At 36.1% G+C, this 22059-nt stretch overlaps 1 protein-coding gene across 2 annotated transcripts in view; it reads right to left on the reverse strand.

Annotated features, from left to right (window-relative positions):
• Nucleotides 1–19962, reverse strand: part of smim29 (small integral membrane protein 29) — a 62284-nt gene extending 42322 nt beyond the window's left edge. Inside the window, exons 1-3 of one of the 2 annotated variants that reach the window (XM_028796999.2) lie at nt 19768–19962; nt 17270–17633; nt 1926–1951 (exon numbers count right to left, since the gene is read on the reverse strand). In XM_028796999.2, coding sequence (XP_028652832.1) covers nt 1926–1951; nt 17270–17377 — 134 coding nt within the window. In that variant the 5' untranslated portion in view covers nt 17378–17633; nt 19768–19962. Of the gene's footprint in view, nt 1–1925; nt 1952–17269; nt 17634–19553; nt 19627–19767 lie in introns of those variants that run through there. The other variant, XM_028797000.2, reaches the window with a different exon arrangement.
• Between the last annotated feature and the right edge of the window lie 2097 nt (nt 19963–22059).

Below are 22059 nucleotides of genomic sequence, written 5' to 3' on the forward strand. Positions count from 1 at the left end.
TGCATTAGTGCACAATGTTTTCTGATTGTAATGAGCATTTCTACAGATGTCCATCAGTCCAAGAAGTTATGCAATTTCTAACCAGTGTATTCAGTTAAGGATCATGGTGGAGTATGTCTCATATGTATCCACAGTTACACATATAGGACTGCAGGATGTGGGAGGACTGCCAGAGCTAACAACAGGTGTAACAAGTAAATATCCAGGCTAAATTCAAATGGTGTGGCTATTTGATTTGTCTACATCAGTTAAGACACGAGTTGCTCCATATGCTAATATCAAAATAAAATTTATTTCATGATTCAATGCTTCAAAGTACATTGCACATCTCTCTATTAATACAATATGTACTGTGTTAAGAGAGTCGTGTAATCGGCAGAATGTACAGTTAACAGAACCCTCAAAACAGCATACTGCATTGCTAAATATAAATCTGCAAACGCTGAATATGTGTCATTCATTGAAGAATGTATTGCTGCCTCAGTTACAGTATAAGCTTATTTAGTTCAGGTAATGCCAGACATGTAATTTTCAAACTTTGGATTTGTGCACAGGCATAAGCAATAACAAAGTGTGATTATATACACAAGAAACCTTGAAAACATCAAAATAAAAACAGTTTTACATGAGTTTTGAAATGATGGATTATTGTAAAAGTGACAAGTTCGACTTCACACAGAAAGCTTTAAAGTTGGGACAAACGAATAAAAAGGAGGGACGCATTTTTGGAAAATTAAAGCACCATGAGTTTCTGACATTTGAAATTTGAATTTATTTTGCTATCCATTAATATTAGTCTTTAGTAATATTTTAACCAGTTGTTGTTGCAAATATAAATCTTGCAACAGCAAATATTACAAACTTAACTAATTAGTTCACTGACAAACCGAACTTTAAAAGCATGTTTTTACAAAAACGGCTTGAAAGAGTTGGTTTAATTTGAAACATCTGGAATTATCTTTGAATTAAATAATTCAACAGTAAATATATAACAATATTTGAATTTCTATAATCATAAGTTTCAATTACTGGACAGCAAATGTTAGAGAATAAATTTAGAATGTGCACATGCAAAGATAAACAAGGTAGTTCATGATATATCATTCTTTATAAACCCTATGCTGAAATTCCCACAAGCTTATAAACCCAATTTGTTATTAAAATGTGAAGATCCCCATTTCTGCCACACATTAAAATTCAAGCCTTGCATTTAATTTTGACATTTATGAATGCTAATACTTGCTTTCTTAAGTTATAGTTGAGTAACTACTTGACGGATATACCAGTATTTTAAAGCTGGTGATACTGCAAATATTTATATATTTTGAATTGTATTATAGAAAAAGGCAAAACATTGTATATCACTTCAGTAAATGGAGGTACTTTATTAAAAAGCCACTGAATTTGATCTGTTTTTGCTGTGATATCGAAAGGTATCAGGTATCATAATTTTCACTGGTATTGGAAATGAATACAAAAATTCTGGAATTGTAACATCTCTAATACTAAGTGTAATGCCAAGCATTTGTTAACTTTTGTAAATTACAGAAATATTTTCTTAATTTTTTTTGGCTGGTAGAGAAAAGTAGAGAAGGAAATTTCATTTTAGTTTTTATTCCGCTTTAACAAAAGATATTTTACTTTCTTTTATTTGAATTTTTACAGTTGGATGATGGCAATTAATTAGGACCCCGCATTCTCCAGCAGTATGCACAATTTTCCAGAAATGGCTATTTTAATCAGGCACAGTACGCAGAGGGGTCTACCATAACTGGTATTTAAAGATTCAGAATAAAACTTTACTAAAAAGATCAAATCATGCCAGCCAACTTGGAATAAGCACAAAAATTTAACCCAAATAATTCATTCTATTAAGTGCGGTTTAAACTTCTTGATTTTAAAGATGTTTGAAAAGAACGTCTTACCTTCTTCTCTTCTGCACATACATCACCTTAAAGAAAAAAAAGGATGAGCGTGTTACACAAACATGGATATCATACATTCCTTCCATGAATTTCACATTGTTTTGAGTGATTTTCAAATGATTGTCCAAGCTCCATTTGCTTTTTCACAATACCAATATAAAGAACTCTTTTTCACGATAATTTTCAAATGTGACAGCTTTAAAAAAAAAAAAAAAAAAAAAAACTACATTATTTATCTCTCTGTCACAGGCAGCTAAAATAAAGTGTGTGAAGTCAAAGGAACACAGTAAATTGAGGAAACTACAATGCACTTCTCTGACCACAGAATTAATAATGCAATAATCTCTGTTAAATATTGATACAGAACAGAGATACTACATTTTACTATTATATTCAGTAACATTTCTGTTCAAGAAACATTCAAGAAGCTATCTGGCTTATATAATAAAGAAGATTTATTTAAAATAAATCAAAAACAAAACTAAAAACACATACACATTGTTTGCACTCAATTATCTGTTCATGAATGATTAGTTTAGCCAAAGGAGGACTAGAGGGAATCATAAAACATGCAAAGTACAGTAGGATTTGCAATCACCCTCTGTAGAAAGAAAAAAAAAAGTCTTACTTTTGTGGATGCACAACCTACCTATAGGGTCATATGGTGAACTGAAAATAAATGTATCAATTTATTTTTTAATAAATTAATTCTGTCCATTATGTGTTTAATTTACACATTTCTTTTTGGAAAAAAGGGCCATCTTCCATTCTGGATGTAATATTAAAAATACTCCTTTATTTAAATTATAAGAATATCACAATTTTTAAAATTCTACTGTACATGTATCTATTCATGTAGCCCTTAAAATAATTTATTTTAATATTATTTTTTACCTGCGGTGGGTTGGCACCCTGCCCGGGATTGGTTCCTGCCTTGTGCCCTGTGTTGGCTGGGATTGGCTCCAGCAGATCCCCGTGACCCTGTGTTCGGATTCAGCGGGTTGGAAAATGGATGGATGGATTATTTTTTACCTATTGATGCATCACATACCTACTTTCATATCAATAGAGGTTAAATACAATTTTTTATAAGTCTGTTAGTGGAAAGAGGTTCCTTGGCATTTTATTTTTGGTGACCAAGCTGATTTCTTGACAATGCAGTTGGTAGAATATTATATCATATAAAGTCTAATGGTTATACTTAAGTCTTTAAAAAAACCTAATTTTCATTTAAAACAACTGTTTGAAATGCTAGCACCATAAAGAATTTCTTACTACCACTCTTACTACAGTGTTCAGTAAACTCTAACTTGTTTTATGTTGTGTCTTCTTCATTAAAATCTTTTTACTCTGTACAGTATTCCTTATATAGTGCACACCTTATGGTACTGTACTGGATTAACTCCATTAATAGTAAATCATTTTCCAACACTGGAAACAAAAAATGTACTATCTATCTCTTTTCCAGATGATGGCTGAAGGTGTATAGACCTGGAAGGTGTGACTAAAAGTCCTTACTCAAAACAGCAGTATTTGTTTACTCATCAGGAATTCAGGGTAGCAGAGGTATTCCGTATAATCTCTAACATGTTCAAAGACCGGTTTTGGGTCTGCTTCAAGTAAACTGTAAACAGGTCACCTCCAGTTCCTTTTTTTAAAGAATTCTCTTCCTACAAATTAATTAAACTCAATGGCAAAAAGGTAGGCACACCTCTTATTCTAAAAATAGGGGGACTAAATGAGAAGTACTAGCAGACCAAACAATCCAAATATAACCCCACAAAGATAGTCCATAGTACACATTTAATTGTCTTTGCAATGTCTATATTACACACACAAACAAATCTGACTAACTCACAAGACCCCTTAAAATTTCACAGCCATTGTTTCATGGACAGTAGAGAATCTCAATTTTCCCTCTTTAATCTGATGTTCCACAGTAGAACAGAATATAATTCAGGACTGATAATCATTCTCACAAGTATATTAAGTGCTTTGAATTCTTCTGAAGCCATTTTCTCTATGCTATTAGTACAGGTGTGTAGTGTCAAATGTCTTTTCAATTATGTACTGTTTGTAAACACCAAAATAAACAATATCATTCTTTTTAACACAAAATTAATATAAACTAAACAAATATTTGTCAACTCTGTCCTGAGACTGAGTGTGTTCTGTGACTGACTAGCATTCTGTCCAGGACTGGTTCCCAACCTTGCACCCAAATGCTGCAGGGACAAATCCCGATTCTCATGATCATGACCTGAACTAAGTGGGTTTCATAATGGACAGATAAAGAAATAAGATTTATAGTGTCCTTATTGTCATATGTAAAGAATACAGTGAAATTCTAACTTGCATGTGCTAATCATTATACAACATGTTGCCAATCTACAGGGCCATGATTAATGAGTTTAACTACCATCCCTCAAAACTTTTTTTCTTTACCTGAAAAATCTGAGATAATTAACAATATGCTTTTCTTTCGTTAATACTTTAAAAATTACTCTTGCTAATTAAATTGGTCAACTTACCAAGCTGCCCAAACATCTAAGCTGCATGGGATGGAAATAACCATTGAAGTGTCCTATCTGAACGCAAGCCTCACCCCTCTTTATGTAAAGCACTGATGTTTTTGTTTTGCTCATATTTTAATCCTACAGACATACAGTATATGAATACATGTTGCTGCTTTACCATTTGTGAAAAATACCTTGCACCTAAATTATATATTCCTTATCAACCTATGCATCAAAGGCTAAAGCTGTTATTAAATCAAAGTCTATTATTTAAAAAAAAAGTATAAAATGCTAAGATATGCTTACTCTAAACAGTAAATGAATGATTATACAGAATGACTGGTCCAACTGAATAATTACTATTTACTTTCAACTACACCTTTACACACGAACTAGTTTGCCTCAAAAGTAGGCTTTTTCATGTCTCCCTGCTGACTCAAATTTAAGAGTCCTATACTACTGTATATGTGTTTAAACATGAAACTACATGAGCTGACACAAACAAAGCCCATACTGGGAGTATAAACATCTGAACTTTACCTGTACCTAGAACTGTAAACAGAAATCAACATTTTAAAGACAAAATAAATATTCATGTACCAAAGGAAAGGAGCATTATACTTCATAACATAAGTTATATTTTATGAAATCCATAATTTGAGTGCATTTTATTTTTGATCCTGAGGTAACATACCTTTTGTATAATATTGTACCAAATGCAGGTAAGTTCATACAGTTTTTTTTACAAGCCATGGTGGCTGTACCAAATGGTGAAATGTTGAGGAGCACATTCTGGCTAATAATCTTAAACAACAACAATTACCCATCATTGTTTACACTTCCCCCTGACCCTCACCAGGAAAAGTGGGGAAGATGAGATGAGATGTTTCACACTTAAACTGAAATTGCTATACTTTAGCAGACATGATACATAACTGTACAGTATATTCATCTTTCATATCAGATAAAATTGTCAATTTGAAGGCTATTTTATTGTACATAAATGCCTCTTTGTTGCCACTTTCACAACTGAATATGTAAACAATAATCCAAATGACTTCTCACATTCAACGCAATAGCTTCCTATTCGCTTAAAGTTTTTTTTTTTTTTATTTCTGCTTTTGACACTACAGTTTTTCCAATGCATGTGATTGGCAGTTATGACTGCTTATCCCACTTTAAATTTTTTTGACATTGCAAATGAGTTTAAATGAATGAGACACAGATCAATCAAGGATAAAATCAATAGTGCATATACTTTACATTCATTTTAATCTGTCTTCCATACCCAGTTTGGAAAGATATTGATTAGGGAATCCAAAAAGTTCCTCATACATACCGGCATATCAAAAAGGTAAACATCTTATTTATTTTAAGAAAGCATTAAATTAATTATTGTAATTATGAAAATGTTTTGAAATGTTACTCTTAGGGGAAAAAGTACTTCTATTTTATTTAAAATAATACATCTTTTTTCCCATTGAATTATGGAAAAAATAAGGTTTATAATTAGACTAAGAGATAAAACCAGGCCCTTCACCAGGGGCACCTGTAATAGTAACTTAGTTCAAATTAAAACAAAAAATATATCACCAGTTCAGAAAGAACTATGCAGTTTTAAATACTACTTATTAAACATTAGCTCTCTTGGAAGTAAAGTTGTTTTGATAAATTATATTATATTAAGTACAAAATTTGATCTGTGTCTTCTCACTGAAACCTGGCTTAGTAAATCTGACACTGTTTCCCTAGCTGAAGTGTCAACAGATGGATACACATTCCTTCAAAAATCTAAAAGATATTGGTCGAGGGGGAGGCCTCGGAATCATTGTGACAAAATGCAAATCGCTTCTAAAAATGTAGGTGACTTCACATCCTTTGAGGCATTCATTTTAAATATATTAAAACAGATTCCAACACAATTGTAGTGCTAGTCTACAGGCCACCAGGGCCATATTCATGAGTTTGGTAACCTTTTATCTGACTTGGGATATAAATTGTGATCACGTATTTTAATGTACACATTGATGTGGAAACTGACACTTTTAGCAAATGTTTTACTTACTTGTTAAATTCAGTGGAATTTTGTCAGATTGTCAAAGGTCCAAGTCATAATCATAACCACACATTAGATTTAATTATAACTTACAAAGTTGAAATTCAAAATTTAAATACTACTCCATTAAATGAAGTTATTTCTGATCATTACTTAATTATGTTTGATTTGGTTCTGCCCTTACCAATACACTCACAGATTAAAACAAAATCAGTGCAACATCTAGATTGTAATTCTGCTTCAAAATTTTTAGACATTTTGACCGAGTCAAGTGAAATTGTGAAAAACTATTTAGATCAGTTAACACCAAATATACAGTGTATCCGGAAAGTATTCACAGCGCATCACTTTTTCCACATTTTGTTATGTTATATAGCCTTATTCCAAAATGGATTAAATTCATTTTTTTCCTCAGAATTCTACACACAACACCCCATAATGACAACGTGAAAAACGTTTACTTGAGGTTTTTGCAAATTTATTAAAAATAAAAAAAACTGAGATATCACATTTACATAAGTATTCACAGCCTTTGCCGTGAAGCTCAAAATTGAACTCAGGTGCATCCTGTTTCCCCTGATCATCCTTGAGATGTTTCTGCAGCTTAATTGGAGTCCACCTGTGGTAAATTCAGTTGATTGGACATGATTTGGAAAGGCACACACCTGTCTATATAAGGTCCCACTGTTGACAGTTCATGTCAGAGCACAAACCAAGCATGAAGTCAAAGGAATTGTCTGTAGACCTCTGAGACAGGATTGTCTCGAGGCACAAATCTGGGGAAGGTTACAGAAAAATTTCTGCTGCTTTGAAGGTCCCAATGAGCATAGTGGCCTCCATCATCCGTAAGTGGAAGAAGTTCGAAACCACCAGGACTCTTCCTAGAGCTGGCCGGCCATCTAAACTGAGCGATCGGGGGAGAAGGGCCCTAGTCAGGGAGGTGTCCAAGAACCCAATGGTCACTCTGTCAGAGCTCCAGAGGTCTTCTGTAGATAGAGGAGAACCTTCCAGAAGGACAACCATCTCTGCAGCAATCCACCAATCAGGCCTGTATGGTAGAGTGGCCAGACGGAAGCCACTCCTTAGTAAAAGGCACATGGCAGCCCGCCTGGAGTTTGCCAAAAGGCACCTGAAGGACACTCAGACCATGAGAAAGAAAATTCTCTGGTCTTATGAGACAAATATTGAACTCTTTAGTGTGAATGCCAGGCGTCACGTTTGGAGGAAACCAGGCACCGCTCATCACCAGGCCAATACCATCCCTACAGTGAAGCATGGTGGTGGGAGCATCATGCTGTGGGGATGTTTTTTAGCGGCAGGGACTGGGAGACTAGTCAGGATAAAGGGAAAGATGACTGCAGCAATGTACAGAGACATCCTGGATGAAAACCTGCTCCAAAGTGCTCTTGACCTCAGACTGGGGCGACGGTTCATCTTTCAGCAGGACAACGACCCTAAGCACACAGCCAAGATATCAAAGGAGTGGCTTCAGGACAACACTGTGAATGTCCTTGAGTGGCCCAGCCACAGCCAAGACTTGAATCCAATTGAACATCTCTGGAGAGATCTTAAAATGGCTGTGCACCGACGCTTCCCATCCAACCTGATGGAGCTTGAGAGGTGCTGCAAAGAGGAATGGGTGAAACTGGCCAAGGATAGGTGTGCCAAGCTTGTGGCATCATATTCAAAAAGAATTGAGGCTGCAATTGCTACCAAAGGTGCCTCAACAAAGTATTGAGCAAAGGCTGTGAATACTTATGTGCATGTGATATCTCAGTTTTTTTATTTTTAATAAATTTGCAAAAACCTCAAGTAAACTTTTTTCACGTTGTCATTACAGTGATCCCTCGCTATATCGCGCTTCGCCTTTCGCGGCTTCACTCTATCGCGGATTTTATATGTAAGCATATTTAAATATATATCGCGGATTTTTTGCTGGTTCGCGGATTTCTGTGGACAATGGGTCTTTTAATTTCTGGTACATGCTTCCTCAGTTGGTTTGCCCAGTTGATTTCATACAAGGGACGCTATTTGCAGATGGCTGAGAAGCTACCCAGCTTACTTTTCTCTCTCTCTCTCTCTCTCTCTTGCGCTGACTTTTTCTGATCCTGGCGTAGGGGGATTGAGCAGGGGGGCTGTTCGCACACCTAGACGATAAGGACGCTCGTCTAAAAATGCTGAAAGATTATCTTCACGTTGGCTACCTTCTGTGCAGCTGCTTCGTGAAGTGACATGCTGCATGGTGCTTCGCATACTTAAAAGCACGAAGGGCACGTATTGATTTTTTTATCTGTCTCTCTCTATCTCTCTCTCTCTCTCTCCCTGCTCCTGACGGAGGGGGTGTGAGCTGCCGCCTTCAACAGCTTTGTGCCGCGGTGCTTCGCATACTTAAAAGCAAACAGCCCTATTGATTTGTTTGCTTCTTTGAAGAGGAAGATATGTTTGCATTCTTTTAATTGTGAGACTGAACTGTCATCTCTGTCTTGTCATGGAGCACAATTTAAACTTTTGAAAAAGAGACAAATGTTTGTTTGCAGTGTTTGAATAACGTTCCTGTCTCTCTACAACCTCCTGTGTTTCTGCGCAAATCTGTGACCCAAGCATGACAATATAAAAATAACCATATAAACCATATGGTTTCTACTTCGCGGATTTTCTTATTTCGCGGGTGGCTCTGGAACGCAACCCCCGTGATGGAGGAGGGATTACTGTATGGGGTGTTGTGTGTAGAATTCTGAGGAAAAAAATGAATTTAATCCATTTTGGAATAAGGCTGTAACATAACAAAATGTGGAAAAAGTGATGCGCTGTGAATACTTTCCGGATGCACTGTAAACGTGGAAAACAATTTAGATCAACTAACATCAAATTATAATATGACCTTGAGACGCAGTGGCTTCCCTTAAAACAAAAGAGATCAAAACACATAGAAACGCTCCCCGACTCAATGAGAACACTCGAGCTCTTAAATTATAGAGTACAGTAATCCCTCCTCCATCGCGGGGGTTGCGTTCCAGAGCCACCCGCGAAATAGGAAAATCCGCGAAGTAGAAACCATATGTTTATATGGTTATTTTTATATTGTCATGCTTGGGTCACAGATTTGCGCAGAAACACAGGAGGTTGTAGAGAGACAGGAACGTTATTCAAACACTGCAAACAAACATTTGTCTCTTTTTCAAAAGTTTAAACTGTGCTCCTTGACAAGACAGAGATGACAGTTCTGTCTCACAATTAAAAGAATGCAAACATATCTTCCTTTTCAAAGGAGTGCAAAGCAAGCAGTCAAAAAAAAAATCAATAGGGCTTTTTGGCTTTTAAGTATGCGAAGCACCGCCGGTACAAAGCTGTTGAAGGCGGCAGCTCACACCCCCTCTGTCAGGAGCAGGAAGAGAGAGAGAGAGAGCCACAGAAAATCAATATGTGCCCTTTGAGCTTTTAAGTATGCGAAGCTCCGTGCAGCCTGTCCTTCAGGAAGCAGCTGCACACAGCCCCCCTGCTCACACCCCCCTACGTCAGCGCAAGAGAGAGAGAGAGAGAGAGAGGAAGAGAGAAAGTAAGCTGGATAGCTTCTCAGCCATCTGCCAATGAAATCAACTGGGCAAACCAACTGAGGAAGCATGTACCAGAAATTAAAAGACCTATTGTCCGCAGAAACCCGCGAAGCAGCGAAAAATCCGCGATATATATTTAAATATGCTTACATATAAAATCCGCGATGGAGTGAAGCCGCGAAAGGCGAAGCGCGATATAGCGAGGGATCACTGTATCAAAAACTGGAGTGCAGATGGAGAACAACAAAGCTGCAGGTCTTATAAATTGCATGGACAGACAGTGTTAAAAAATTTTTAAAAAATGCTCTCTTTAAAGCTTGCTCGGACTACTACCTTCAAAAGCTGCAACAAATTCAAAATAGTGCTGCAAGAATCCTGATGAGGGTGTGGAAATATGAACACATTTCACCAATCCTTCAGTCACTTCATTGGCTCCCTATCCATCTCCGCATCGAATACAAACTCTGTTTTGTTTACTCATCAATGTATCCATGGAAATGCTCCACAATATCTCAAGAAACTCCTTATACTACAATCCACTGCAAGAAACCTCTGTTTTGCAAATACCTACCGCCTTTGAACCCCTGTGACCAAACTTCATACAATGGGTGAACGAGCCTTTGCAGCCGCTGCTCCACGGCTTTGGAATGCCCTACCAGAGAGCCTAAGAACACAGCAGATCGTGGGCTGTTTTAAAAAAACAGCTAAAGGCTTTTCTATTTAAGAAAGCTTATTAACAAGAATGCTGCAATTATTGTTGTTTTATCTCTGTTTTTATCTTGCTTTGCCTTTGTTTAAACTTTTTATGTAGCACTTTGAGATTTACTGCTAATTTTAAGTGCCCTATAAATAAAATGTATTATTATTACTAATCTAAAATAATAGATAACAACAATAATAATCCTTGTATAATGTTTAGAACAGTGGCTTATTTAACCAATGGGAATTCAGATCTACAGTGTAAAATACCAACAGACATTAGCAGTTCCAACTTCAGACTATGAACTTCTTTAATGAAAAAATTAAAAATATAAGATCCCATAGCTCAGCATCACAGTGCAAACTGCATGCCAGCTTGGCAGACTCTGTCTCGGCTTGCATTCTACACTTTAGAAATTTTAATCCTGTAAGAGAACAGAAAGTCAACTTTAATTTCTAAAATGAAACCTACTACTTTTTCCTAGATCTAGTACCAACAAAACTAGTAAAATGTGCAATGAGTGTTCTTGCAGCACATTGTACCACTCCCTAAGCCAGCGCAATCATAATATGAACTGCCGTCGTAGAGCAGCAGCAAAGAGAAAGAAATAAGAAATAAAAAAAAAAAAAAAAAAAAGAAATGACCAGGGGTGCGAGCGACTAACACTACTTCCTTGCTAAACCACCACAAGTACAGAAGCCCACCAACGGAAGCAAAAGTTGAGTTACAAGAGAATTTTTTTTATCTAGTAATATCTGGAATTGGACATAACAAACAGATCCTCTGTATACATAGTACCATGCTGCAGTGCTTCCACCCCCAACACGAATCACAAAACACTCAACAACATACACCACTAATACACAAATGTAAGACAAAAAAAATTAATGAAAGCAGAGTCCTTTAAAATATTCACACATTTCAATAATACTGTGAGTTTTCATTAAAAACATTGTTCTTGATCAATGAATGAGAGAGTGGGGCAGATCTTCAATTCAAATGCACTGTATTATTCTTACTTAACTTGTATATCAAATTTTCTGGAAGTAATAATATTTTACCAAAAACTGCATGTATTTTGCACATTTAGGGCATACAATTGGACGTGTGAAATATGTGACACAAGTTAAATATATATTTTTTATTTTTCTCATGAAAGTTTTTCCCATTATTTGCAGTTGGATAGAACAGTTCACCATTATGTTCCATTATATCATAAACTGTTTTTTTTCCTTTCATTCTGCATGAACTATTTTTTTTTCAGCCACAATTATAAATTACATGGAGTAAGTAATTTTTTAAAAAATATATATTTTTGGGTGAAGTATTACTTTAACATCCTTCATGATACTTTCCATCAAACTGCAGATGCTCAATTAAAATAGATCTTTTCTCTTTTTTTCTGCAGCTATACCTCCTGTTTTAACTGCTGTGGTATACTTAAAGAAGACTGATCCTGTTTAGCCTTATATGCATACATATTCTGAGAGAATAATATACTTTTATTCAGGTTAATTTTGAAAATCGTACAGAGTACATTCAGCTGATTCAATACATAGTCAGGTCCATGTGTATTTGGACAGTGACACAATTTTCATAATTTTGGCTCTGTACACCACCACAATGAATTTGGAACAAAGTAATAAAGATGTGATTCAAATATAATCCACTTTAATTCAAGGGGTTTAACAAAAATATTATATTAGCTGTTTAGAAAAGACAGACATTTTTATACATGATCCCCCTATTTTCAGAGGCCCAAAAGTATTTGGACAAACTAACAATCATAAATATGATAAATTTTCAATATTTGGCCTAAAGTCTGGATGTAAGAGCCATTTGCTAGTTATTTAGGTTGTTAAGATGATAGAAGTATTTCCTTAGTTATGTTAAATGTTTTCCTATAAATTAATGTATAGTATATGGGAGGTTGTTTTAATCCCCACACGCTTAATTGAATTGGTATATTATAACTATTTCTTGTCCCTCTGACTACAGATTTGTCTCAGTTACTGACCTGCCTTGCTGTAAATAAGGCATGGAGGGCACACGGTTTTAAACCGCTCCCTAACATGCTCGGTTGTATGTAACGTAATGTGCTCTATTGAACATGCAGCTCCTTACATTTAGAACATAATAAAGGTGAAGTAAAGCACACAAAAATAACTCATCCTTAAGTATAGAGAATGACTGAAGTTTAACAAGAAAAAGTTAAGTTTAAAGAAAAAACATGTTTTCCTTTTTTGCCTGTTATTCTGTGTGTTCTTGTGTGGACCGTTTGACTGAATTTTCACTAAACTTTTTTAAAACAAACTTTTTTGGAGTGAGATTTCTTTTGCTATTTGTTTGACTCATGCTTGATCCTGCCTTACCTACTAGCAGCTACACTGGAACCCATAACCATCTCCATGTGCTGAGTTTTTGAAGAATGTTCCACTACTTTACATTAAAAAGCACTTGGTTTGCTTTCACATTTATATTTTAACTCATTGTTCATTTGTACTGTGAAGTGTTGTCCTATCAGTTCTGCAACATTTGGCTGAATCTCAGCAGATTGTATAGCCCTATACACTTCGGATTTCACAATGCTACTTCTGCCAGCAGTCAATCAACAAACGATACCGACTTCCACTCACAGCCATGCATGACCATTCCATAAAACTGCCTCGGCCATGTTTCACAGAAGATATGGTACAGTGAACACTCGTTTATCACGGTTAATCCGTTCCAGACTTTTTGCGAAGTAGGATTCTTTATTTATAAATCGAATATTTTCGCAGTTAGAGTATAGAAAACCTGTTTACAATCTTCTAAATACATTTTTTAACATTATTAGAGCCCTCTAGACATGAAATAACACCCTTTAGTCACCATTACACTCGTATTACCCAATATATTACACAAAATAAGAGAAAATATGACATATTAGACGTTACAAATATCATATTATTATTATTGTACTGTACATTTAATTACACACACACACAGTTCTTACACACAACCACTAACCTATGAAGGCACGAGCTCAGTAGGAGAGTCTTCAGGTTATAAGCTGGAGCGCTGATCGCACCCTCAGAGGACAGCATAGTTGTCTTCCATAATTGCCCAGACCATCTGGAGTTGCTGAGCTCACAAGTGCATTTCTTCTTTTCAAGAATGTACTGAATGGTTGATTTGATCACTCCTTGTGTTTCCACTATCTCTCTGTTGGGTTTGTTTCATTTTCTCGGCCTAATCATGACCTGTTTTTACTTGCATGGACAGCTTTGGAACTCATATCGAGAGTTCACAGCAACAGTTTCCAAATGCAAAATCTACACTTGAAATCAATTACAGACCTTTTACCTGCTAAATAGTTAATGAAATAATGGGGGGAACTGCTCCCACATGGCTATGAGCCAGCTTGTCATTCAAATGTCCACATACTTTTGGGCCCCTGGAAATGTTGGGGGGTTATGGGGGCCCTATACAGAAAAATACCTGTCACTTCTAAACGGCCCAAAGAATACTTTTGGTAAACCCCTTAAATTAAAGCTGCAAGTCTATGATTCATTTAGATAATTATTGCTTTATTTAATATCCATTGTGGTGGTGTACAAAGCCAAAATCATGAAAATTGTGTCACGGTCCAAACACTTATGGATCTGACTGTATTTGTAGCAGATGCAAAAATGGATCAGTAATGTAAAATTACATATCATCAACATAAACAAATCATTTTTGTTCAACTCCACTCTTCAATTCAGTTTTTTTTGTATAGTGTTCATTACTGAGTGCAGGCTTAGAATCCCCTCAATGTTGGTTTGTTTGTGAAAATGTAGTTAGGGGTTCAGCATTAATATCAGCAACATTGGTGGTATTAATCAGCCCTGTCTAGTTCCATGTTTTAAAGTGAAATTGCCATAATGAATATTATTTGTAAGAAAAGTGGCTTCTGTGCTGGAATATAATAGCTTCCTACATACACTTACTTTGGGTCTAATGCCAAATATACTGTATATCCCATTATATTTCTATCAAAAGCTGTCAATGTGTCCAGGGATAGCAGAATCTTTAGAAATTCAGATGCTACAGTGTTAGATTTATAACATTAACAATCACTAAAGATTTGATAGTATTTGCATTTAAACAAGTCTAGTTTATTTTTGTGATATTACAGATTTTTAGCTAGAATAGGGTATTACTGTTTAGTAAAGAGTTTGATCTATAGGGTTCTCATTCCAACAGATTATTATTATTTTTTTGGAAAAATAGTATATGACACACTGTGAAGTGTTTTTGGGAGTATGTTTTTTGCCTACATTCCTTAAACATATCTAGACTTACATATAGTTTTAAAAAGTCCACTTGATAGAATCTAGACCTTTCCCACTTTCTAGGATTGAATAGTATCTTGAATTTCAAAGGGCCTTACAAGTTTATGCACATTGCATCAAGCTGCGGCATTTCTGTTTTTCTTACACTCTAGTGTTCCCAATTGTTTATAGTATTCCTTAAACGTTATTTCTTTCATTTCAGTCAATTTTGCTCACTTTACATCTCCATTAATAATTTTTGCAATTGCATTAACAACTTCCTAATATATGTGTTGGGATAAAATCTTATGTGCCTCTTCTCCACGTTCATAAAAATACTGACATGATGTAAGAATGTTGTTTTGCTAATTAAAGGCAAATATTTCCAGAAGTTGAAGATATCAGTAGTGTCTCTTTACACAGCAGTATTACTCTGATGTGTTGTTCTAAGCCAGGGGTGGGCAATGTCAGCCCTGGAGAGCCGCAGTGGCTGCAGGTTTTTGTTCCAACCCAGTTTCTTAATAAGAAGTCAATGAATGCTAAGAAAGCACTTATTGCTTATGTGACATTTTGATGCTTCATTTTAGTGGTCTCATTTGCTAATGTTCCCCACCCTTAATTGCTTATTTCAATCTTAAACAGCTGCATTCACTGTTTTAATGGCTCCTTATTAGCAATAAGATGTAAATAACATAAATAACAATAAGATGTAAATAAGTCTCTAGCTTGTTTCGATTTACATCTGTGTGTGTTCATCATGCACTGCTTGATTTATTAAAACACTTAATAGAAAATGTGACAGGCTTCAAATCATTTTGATGATATCCTTGGAAAAGAAATAACCTACGATATAAGAACCTTACATTGCAGACTAACAAGCCATAACATTAAATACGGTCTGTGATTGGAAAGGATTGGTTTATAATTAAGCAATTAGGTTGGAATGAAAACCTGTAGCCACAGGGGCTCTCCAGGACCGACATTGCCCACCCCTGTTCTAAGCCTTTGTTTTTTTGTTTTTTGTTTTTTTTGCCATGTTTGGGAACAACTTATCACCATTACATAATGAGGCACTGCAGAACCCGGTGAACTTTAACATATGTATTTAGTACTGAATGGCCAATTTAGGGCACATTGAAAGGTGGACTATATTTTGTCCTTCATAAAGATGCATATTCCATAGTGGAAGTGTGTTAAACTGCATGCTAGAAGCAAGTCGTGGAAAAAAGCCTCCAAGTGTATACCTCTATGATATTCATTAGTGATATAAAGTTCTTATTGATTTTCAATTTAGCAAAATCAACTGATTTACAGAATAAGCAAAGCTGGAAAAAATTACATTTCACATCTCCTTTAAAGCATGTGAAATGATGTCTAGATTTACACAATATTTGCTATTCACAAAAAAAACAAATCAATTTAAAACACAAAGTTTAATTTAAATCTAAAATAAGGTTAGCTGTAAAGAATAAAAATTTCTGTCAGGGTCGTACTGATACATAGTAGATAGCACTGCATTCTCAAATACTGTATTTTGTACCTTACTTTGATTCCCAGCATTAGTGCATGGTTTTCATCTATATTCTAAATACATTACTCTACTAAGTTAACTGGTAAGTTAGCATGGTGAATGTAATGTGGGTATGTGCCATCCCACACCCCACATACCATCTAGGGTTGGTTCCTTCTTTTTGCCTAAAGACTGCATTCTTTAAAAACTGAACAGTTCCAATACAGCTTCTGAATTGGTATAATGTCCTGTGCCTTTCAGCCCTTCCAGCAACTGTGTAGAATGAAGGTACAAGTGACAGTACAACTCTAGGGGTATTTAATATTTTTTCCTCTAGAAAACATAAGAACTTTATTTTGCAAGCTCTCTTTTTTTATTATTGGGTATCTTCTCTAGACCATTGCTTAACCTTATGCTATGCAAACATGCTTGGATGACAAATGTTACGCTGCATTTAAAAAAAATATGCTTAAAAACAAATTAATACATTAAGTTTCATTTTTTTCAAAATGAACCCAGAACATTTAAACTGAAACCCTTGTTTTACTATAAAACTTTACTCCTGCTCAATCTTTTAAAATAATTTCTAAACAACTAATTGATTCCTGTTTAAAATGCCCATAATGGCGGCATATTCTAAATTGTAATTATGAAATAAAATAGCACAGTATATATTTTTCTGAAATACAGAAAAGTGTTTTTAGAATACATACCCCAGCTGCAGCTATTCCGAACAAAGTGATTAGCAAAAAAGGCACCAAGACGTAGCTGATGGCCACATCTCCATTGTCAACAGGTGGGTGTACTGTGGTGATATTCATATTTATATCCAAGTCTTTAAGACTGGAAACTTCCTAAAATTGGGTAATTCCTTGTGTGTCCTCCGAATGGTATAAGTCTACTGTTGTCTTCCAGCTCAAGAAAAAGCAGTAATATTCTTTTCAGTACAAGTGAAAAACTGGGAATTTGTCTTCCACAATGCAGTTGTTTTCCCTTCATCCTCACAGCACATGTGACATCTGCATTCTTTCGTCTTTGCTAAACTGTGTGAAATGCACAGTAACTGCCCACAGAAACCTGGAGAAAAGGAAGAATAGAGAATGTCAGCTGTTAAAAGTGCATATAATGTAGACCAGGGATTCACAAAATAATCAAGTGCTCACTAAAATGTAACAGACTGTACTTAGCTAACACTATTTTAGATGAGTTTTTGTAAATTCCATGCCTTTAACATAAAATTGTATAAAAATCAAAGGAAATCTTTATTTTGAAAAAATATAAATTTAGACATTAACACTTTCTACAGATTCACAAAAACATTAAACATATCCATGTCACACAGTTGTTGCTAATCTAATTTATACAAGGTATTAGGAAAAACTGAAAATTCAGTTTATGTGCTAAAAAGGCATTGTTATGGAAATGTGTAACACTTAACCAAATATTTTAAAATATCAACTATAAAGACATTTAGTGCAAAACAAGTTTCAATGGACAGAGATATCACCACAAGAAACAATACCATGCACTTTATAATCAACTTTTAAATGGATTTAAAGCATCATATTGCATTTGTGTCCTGCGGTGGGTTGGCACCCTGCCCTGGATTGGCTCCTGCCTTGTGCCCTGTGTTGGCAGGGATTGGCTCCAGCAGACCCCCGTGACCCTGTGTTCGGATTCAGCGGGTTGGAAAATGGATGGATGGATATTGCATTTGTCAGAAAATGATAGCATATATGCATGTTATAATTTGATCAATCTACTTGTTAAAAGATATAAAATTAAACAGATGAAAAACACTAAACACTGGTCAATATAAGGCTTCCCTATTTAAAGATTTAGAAGGATGGAAATAAAGAGATTAAACTAGTCAAATTGAGGCTTCAGACCAACCAAAGGCACCACATAAAGCTGAGATTTCTGACAGATCATCATGTAACAGTTTGAATATATTTGTGAAAAGTAAAAAACAGCATTTTTAAATGTTAGATTTGAAACACTTTACACTTTTTAGTCAATTAGGGAAAAAAGACAAAACTGAACCCTCTGTCTTTATCACGCGCTGCTAGGGTCATGTGAAAAATCAACTGAATACCAATCCAAATTTAAATACCAAAGGGCCTGTGGCAGAAGGCTGTACTGTATAATATGGCTGTATAAATTACAATCACATATTTGTAAAGCAGGGTTATTTTGAGTGAGTTGTGAAATTGAACTCCCAAAATGCTTTTCCCTATATTTAACTCCATACACACACACTACCGGGACAAAAAACCTTTTTCACTGTAACACAGCAAAGTTCAAAAGTCTACACGAGGTCCCCTCATGTTCTCAATGTGAAACGTCAGTCCATCCTGGAGCTTTCAATGATGCCAGCTTAGTGTCACTTATTATTCTAATATTCCCGTTCTTCCAGTGTGGGTGGAAATTGCCTGTACTCAGAAACGGACCTAAAGTAACCAGGAAAACGTTGAAATTTCAATCAGGCACCGACTGTCCCAGGATTCGAGTTCAGTCTCCGGGACTGGTAGGGCAGCCGTGCTGGCAACTGCGCCACCATGTCTCCCCATTAACTGTATAACACAACACATAATAGTAATGAAATTACATCATCAGTCAGTCCATATTTATACGCCATTATGTCTTTCCACACACTGCAGGTGTTTTTTGAAAGCCATTTGCCATTAACCTATAATTGGTATATATTAACATTGTTGTTTTAGGCTCCCTGACATACACTGAAAGAATTAAAAGTCAGTGTATTCCATTCATGTTTTTAATAACGTCTAAAATGATTGTTTAAATGCATTTCAAGTTTTGCTTCGACTCTGCGCGTTATACAAAACAGGAACTAATTTATTTCAACATTCTCATAATTTTCACAAATTATGCATAATCCTGCTGTCCTTTCTAGCGAAATTCAAGCCGAAACAAGTGCAGTTCACGTATGTGTTTACACGAATTTTTCAGCCAATAACAAAACAAAAAGTTTTTAACTTCTCAAGCAGGTGAAACCACTCGGGTCCAAGGCGTCCCCCCCCACGGCGCATCTGAACATGACGGTCATACGTCGTTACATGTGACTGGCATTAGAATGAGGAGGGTCCATCACTCACTCAGTGTTATCCGCGAGAACAAGTCTAACATCTACAACACCGCGTTTGGCTCTTTTGATTTCCTTAATACGGCGCCGCTGTATAAATCTTTTTACCTCCCCTTTTGTTGGTCGATTTTTTTCTTCCACAGCACCTCTTCAGCCTTCTCACTCACAGAAGAGAAGCAGCGCAGAGCGTCGGCCCAACCCCGAAACCAGGAACAACGGCGGTAACCAATCACTGAGCGCGCTGTAGTAAGGCGCGAAAGCGGTAGAGGGCGCGAATGTCTATTAAGGCTGCTGCTTTTCAACATTGATGAAATGATGTTTGTTTGGGAAAGACAGCCCAAAGACATGCAGGTTAGGTGAAACAGCGCGTGCGTGCGTGCGTGCGTGCGTGCGTGTGTGTGTGTGTGTGTGTGTGTGTGTGTGTGTGTGTGCGTGCATGCGTGTGCGTGCGTGCGTGCGTTCACTATACAATCAACTGACATCTTTGTCCCCTGGCTTGTGTCAAGTGTTTCCTCTGAGGTTCCCGACCCTGAAGAGCGGGTTTGGCAAATGGAGGGGTGGATGGTAAGAAATCATGCATACATTGAAGGTATGGACCAATGTTTTACATTATGGTTTATATAATAAAGCGAGGCCCGCGTATATATAATGTTGTGCACGTTATGCATTGAGAAGACTGCCCTCTGGAATCTTTACAGTGTATATCCTTTGTTTTATTTACAGTTAGAGTGATATTTATATTGGGTTATAAAGGAACACACTCGTCCGAGAATCAGGGATAATGGCCCTTCAAAAAACAAAAATGTAAATGGCAAATCACAACTTAAATTTTTACAAACGATACAATTGCACCGGTTTTACCAAACAGTGTTCAATGTGTAGTCTTAGCACTTGTCAAACGATTGTGCTGACACCTACTGGTTAGCGAAGTACAAACAAGCTTATTCTCGAAGCAGTGAGTTCAGGCTCCCCACCTAAATCAAGGAATGAATCTTTTGAATAAATTGTAAAAAAAAAAAAAATGTTTAAACTTCTTTAATCCTCCAAAAAGCTGTGTGTAGTCGTTTTTGTCCGCTGCGTGTATTTTTATAATAAACAGTAAATCTGAACCAATGTCCCTCGATGAGGCGTTCTAATCATAAACAGGAAAAACAACTGGACCAAAGTATGCTAGCGTAAGGAATGCTGTGATTTACTTCATGAGGTAGAAGTTCATAATAAACACGAATTGCCACCACACGACGAAGCACCTCATGTCCCAGCCTTGCAAATGGAGTGGAACAGTGTGAATACTGCCACCAACCCTAGAGTTTTCCATGCAAGTTGGAGGACCTGCTTGCAGGGCTGGACAAATAATAATCACTGACGTTGAAAGAGTCTAAATCGATATCTCACATGCTTATGTTCTGGGAGTGGTTCTTAAAGGGTAGGGCCATCGGTAAAGATTCAAATATCAAAAATATATTCGCGATCAGCAATTTCGCAATTGCATAAAACGACACTTTACGTACTAGTATTAGCGATCCCCATTTTTTTCAGTTTTATGAAAATAGGTTACTTTGACCACTCTTAGCCCATTGGGGGTGAACTGCTGTCGTCGGTTGATGTTATTTGCACAGCTTGAAGTCCTTCTGCACATTTTTTCTGAAGACACTATTGATTTTCTCAATAAGGGTGTAATTTTCAGCACAAAAATATGGCTAAAAATGAGTGTGTGTGGGGGGGGGGGTTGTTTTTGTTTTTTTGCTGGACTAGTGGGGACAAAATAGACGGGGAACGCATAACTAGACATCAAGAAGAGCCGAATGGTATATCATATGTGGGGGTTTTCTTGGCTGAGTCAGGAAGTGCCGATTGGTTTGTTGGGTTACATACCCTAATAACTTATTCTAATAAAAGTCTATTCTACTACACTATAACTTATTCTAATAAAAGTCTATTCTACTACACTATTGTTCTTTTCCTATCTCTTAGGTTGAGCTGTTACCCTTGAAATTTCTGTGTATGTGACAACTGTCCAGTCTTCTTGTTTACAGGACATCTGCTGCTCCCTTAATCCATCTCCTAGTACAAATTGTGCATTACATGAAACATTCTCCTAGTATGTTCTTGTTTTTTATTTACTTAACCATTTCAGTAGTTCTGTTTATGACATTTCTAAAACAAATGCTTATATATTTGAATGTGCACTGCAAACCAAAATACGTAGCTATTGTTACCTTCGAATTATTCTCTCACAGTCCTCCCTTTGTGACTACTTAAAGTCTCACTATTTTTTTTAGAAAAGGAATCCGTGCAAATCAGTCTCAGAATTGTCTCTGATAACTTTTAAGTATGATGATATTTACCTAGTCCTATATTTTCATCTGTGATCAGGCTATTTAATAATACTGTTAGTGA

This window comes from Erpetoichthys calabaricus, chromosome 3, assembly GCF_900747795.2.
Source record: "Erpetoichthys calabaricus chromosome 3, fErpCal1.3, whole genome shotgun sequence".
Classification (NCBI taxonomy): Eukaryota; Metazoa; Chordata; class Cladistia; order Polypteriformes; family Polypteridae; genus Erpetoichthys; species Erpetoichthys calabaricus.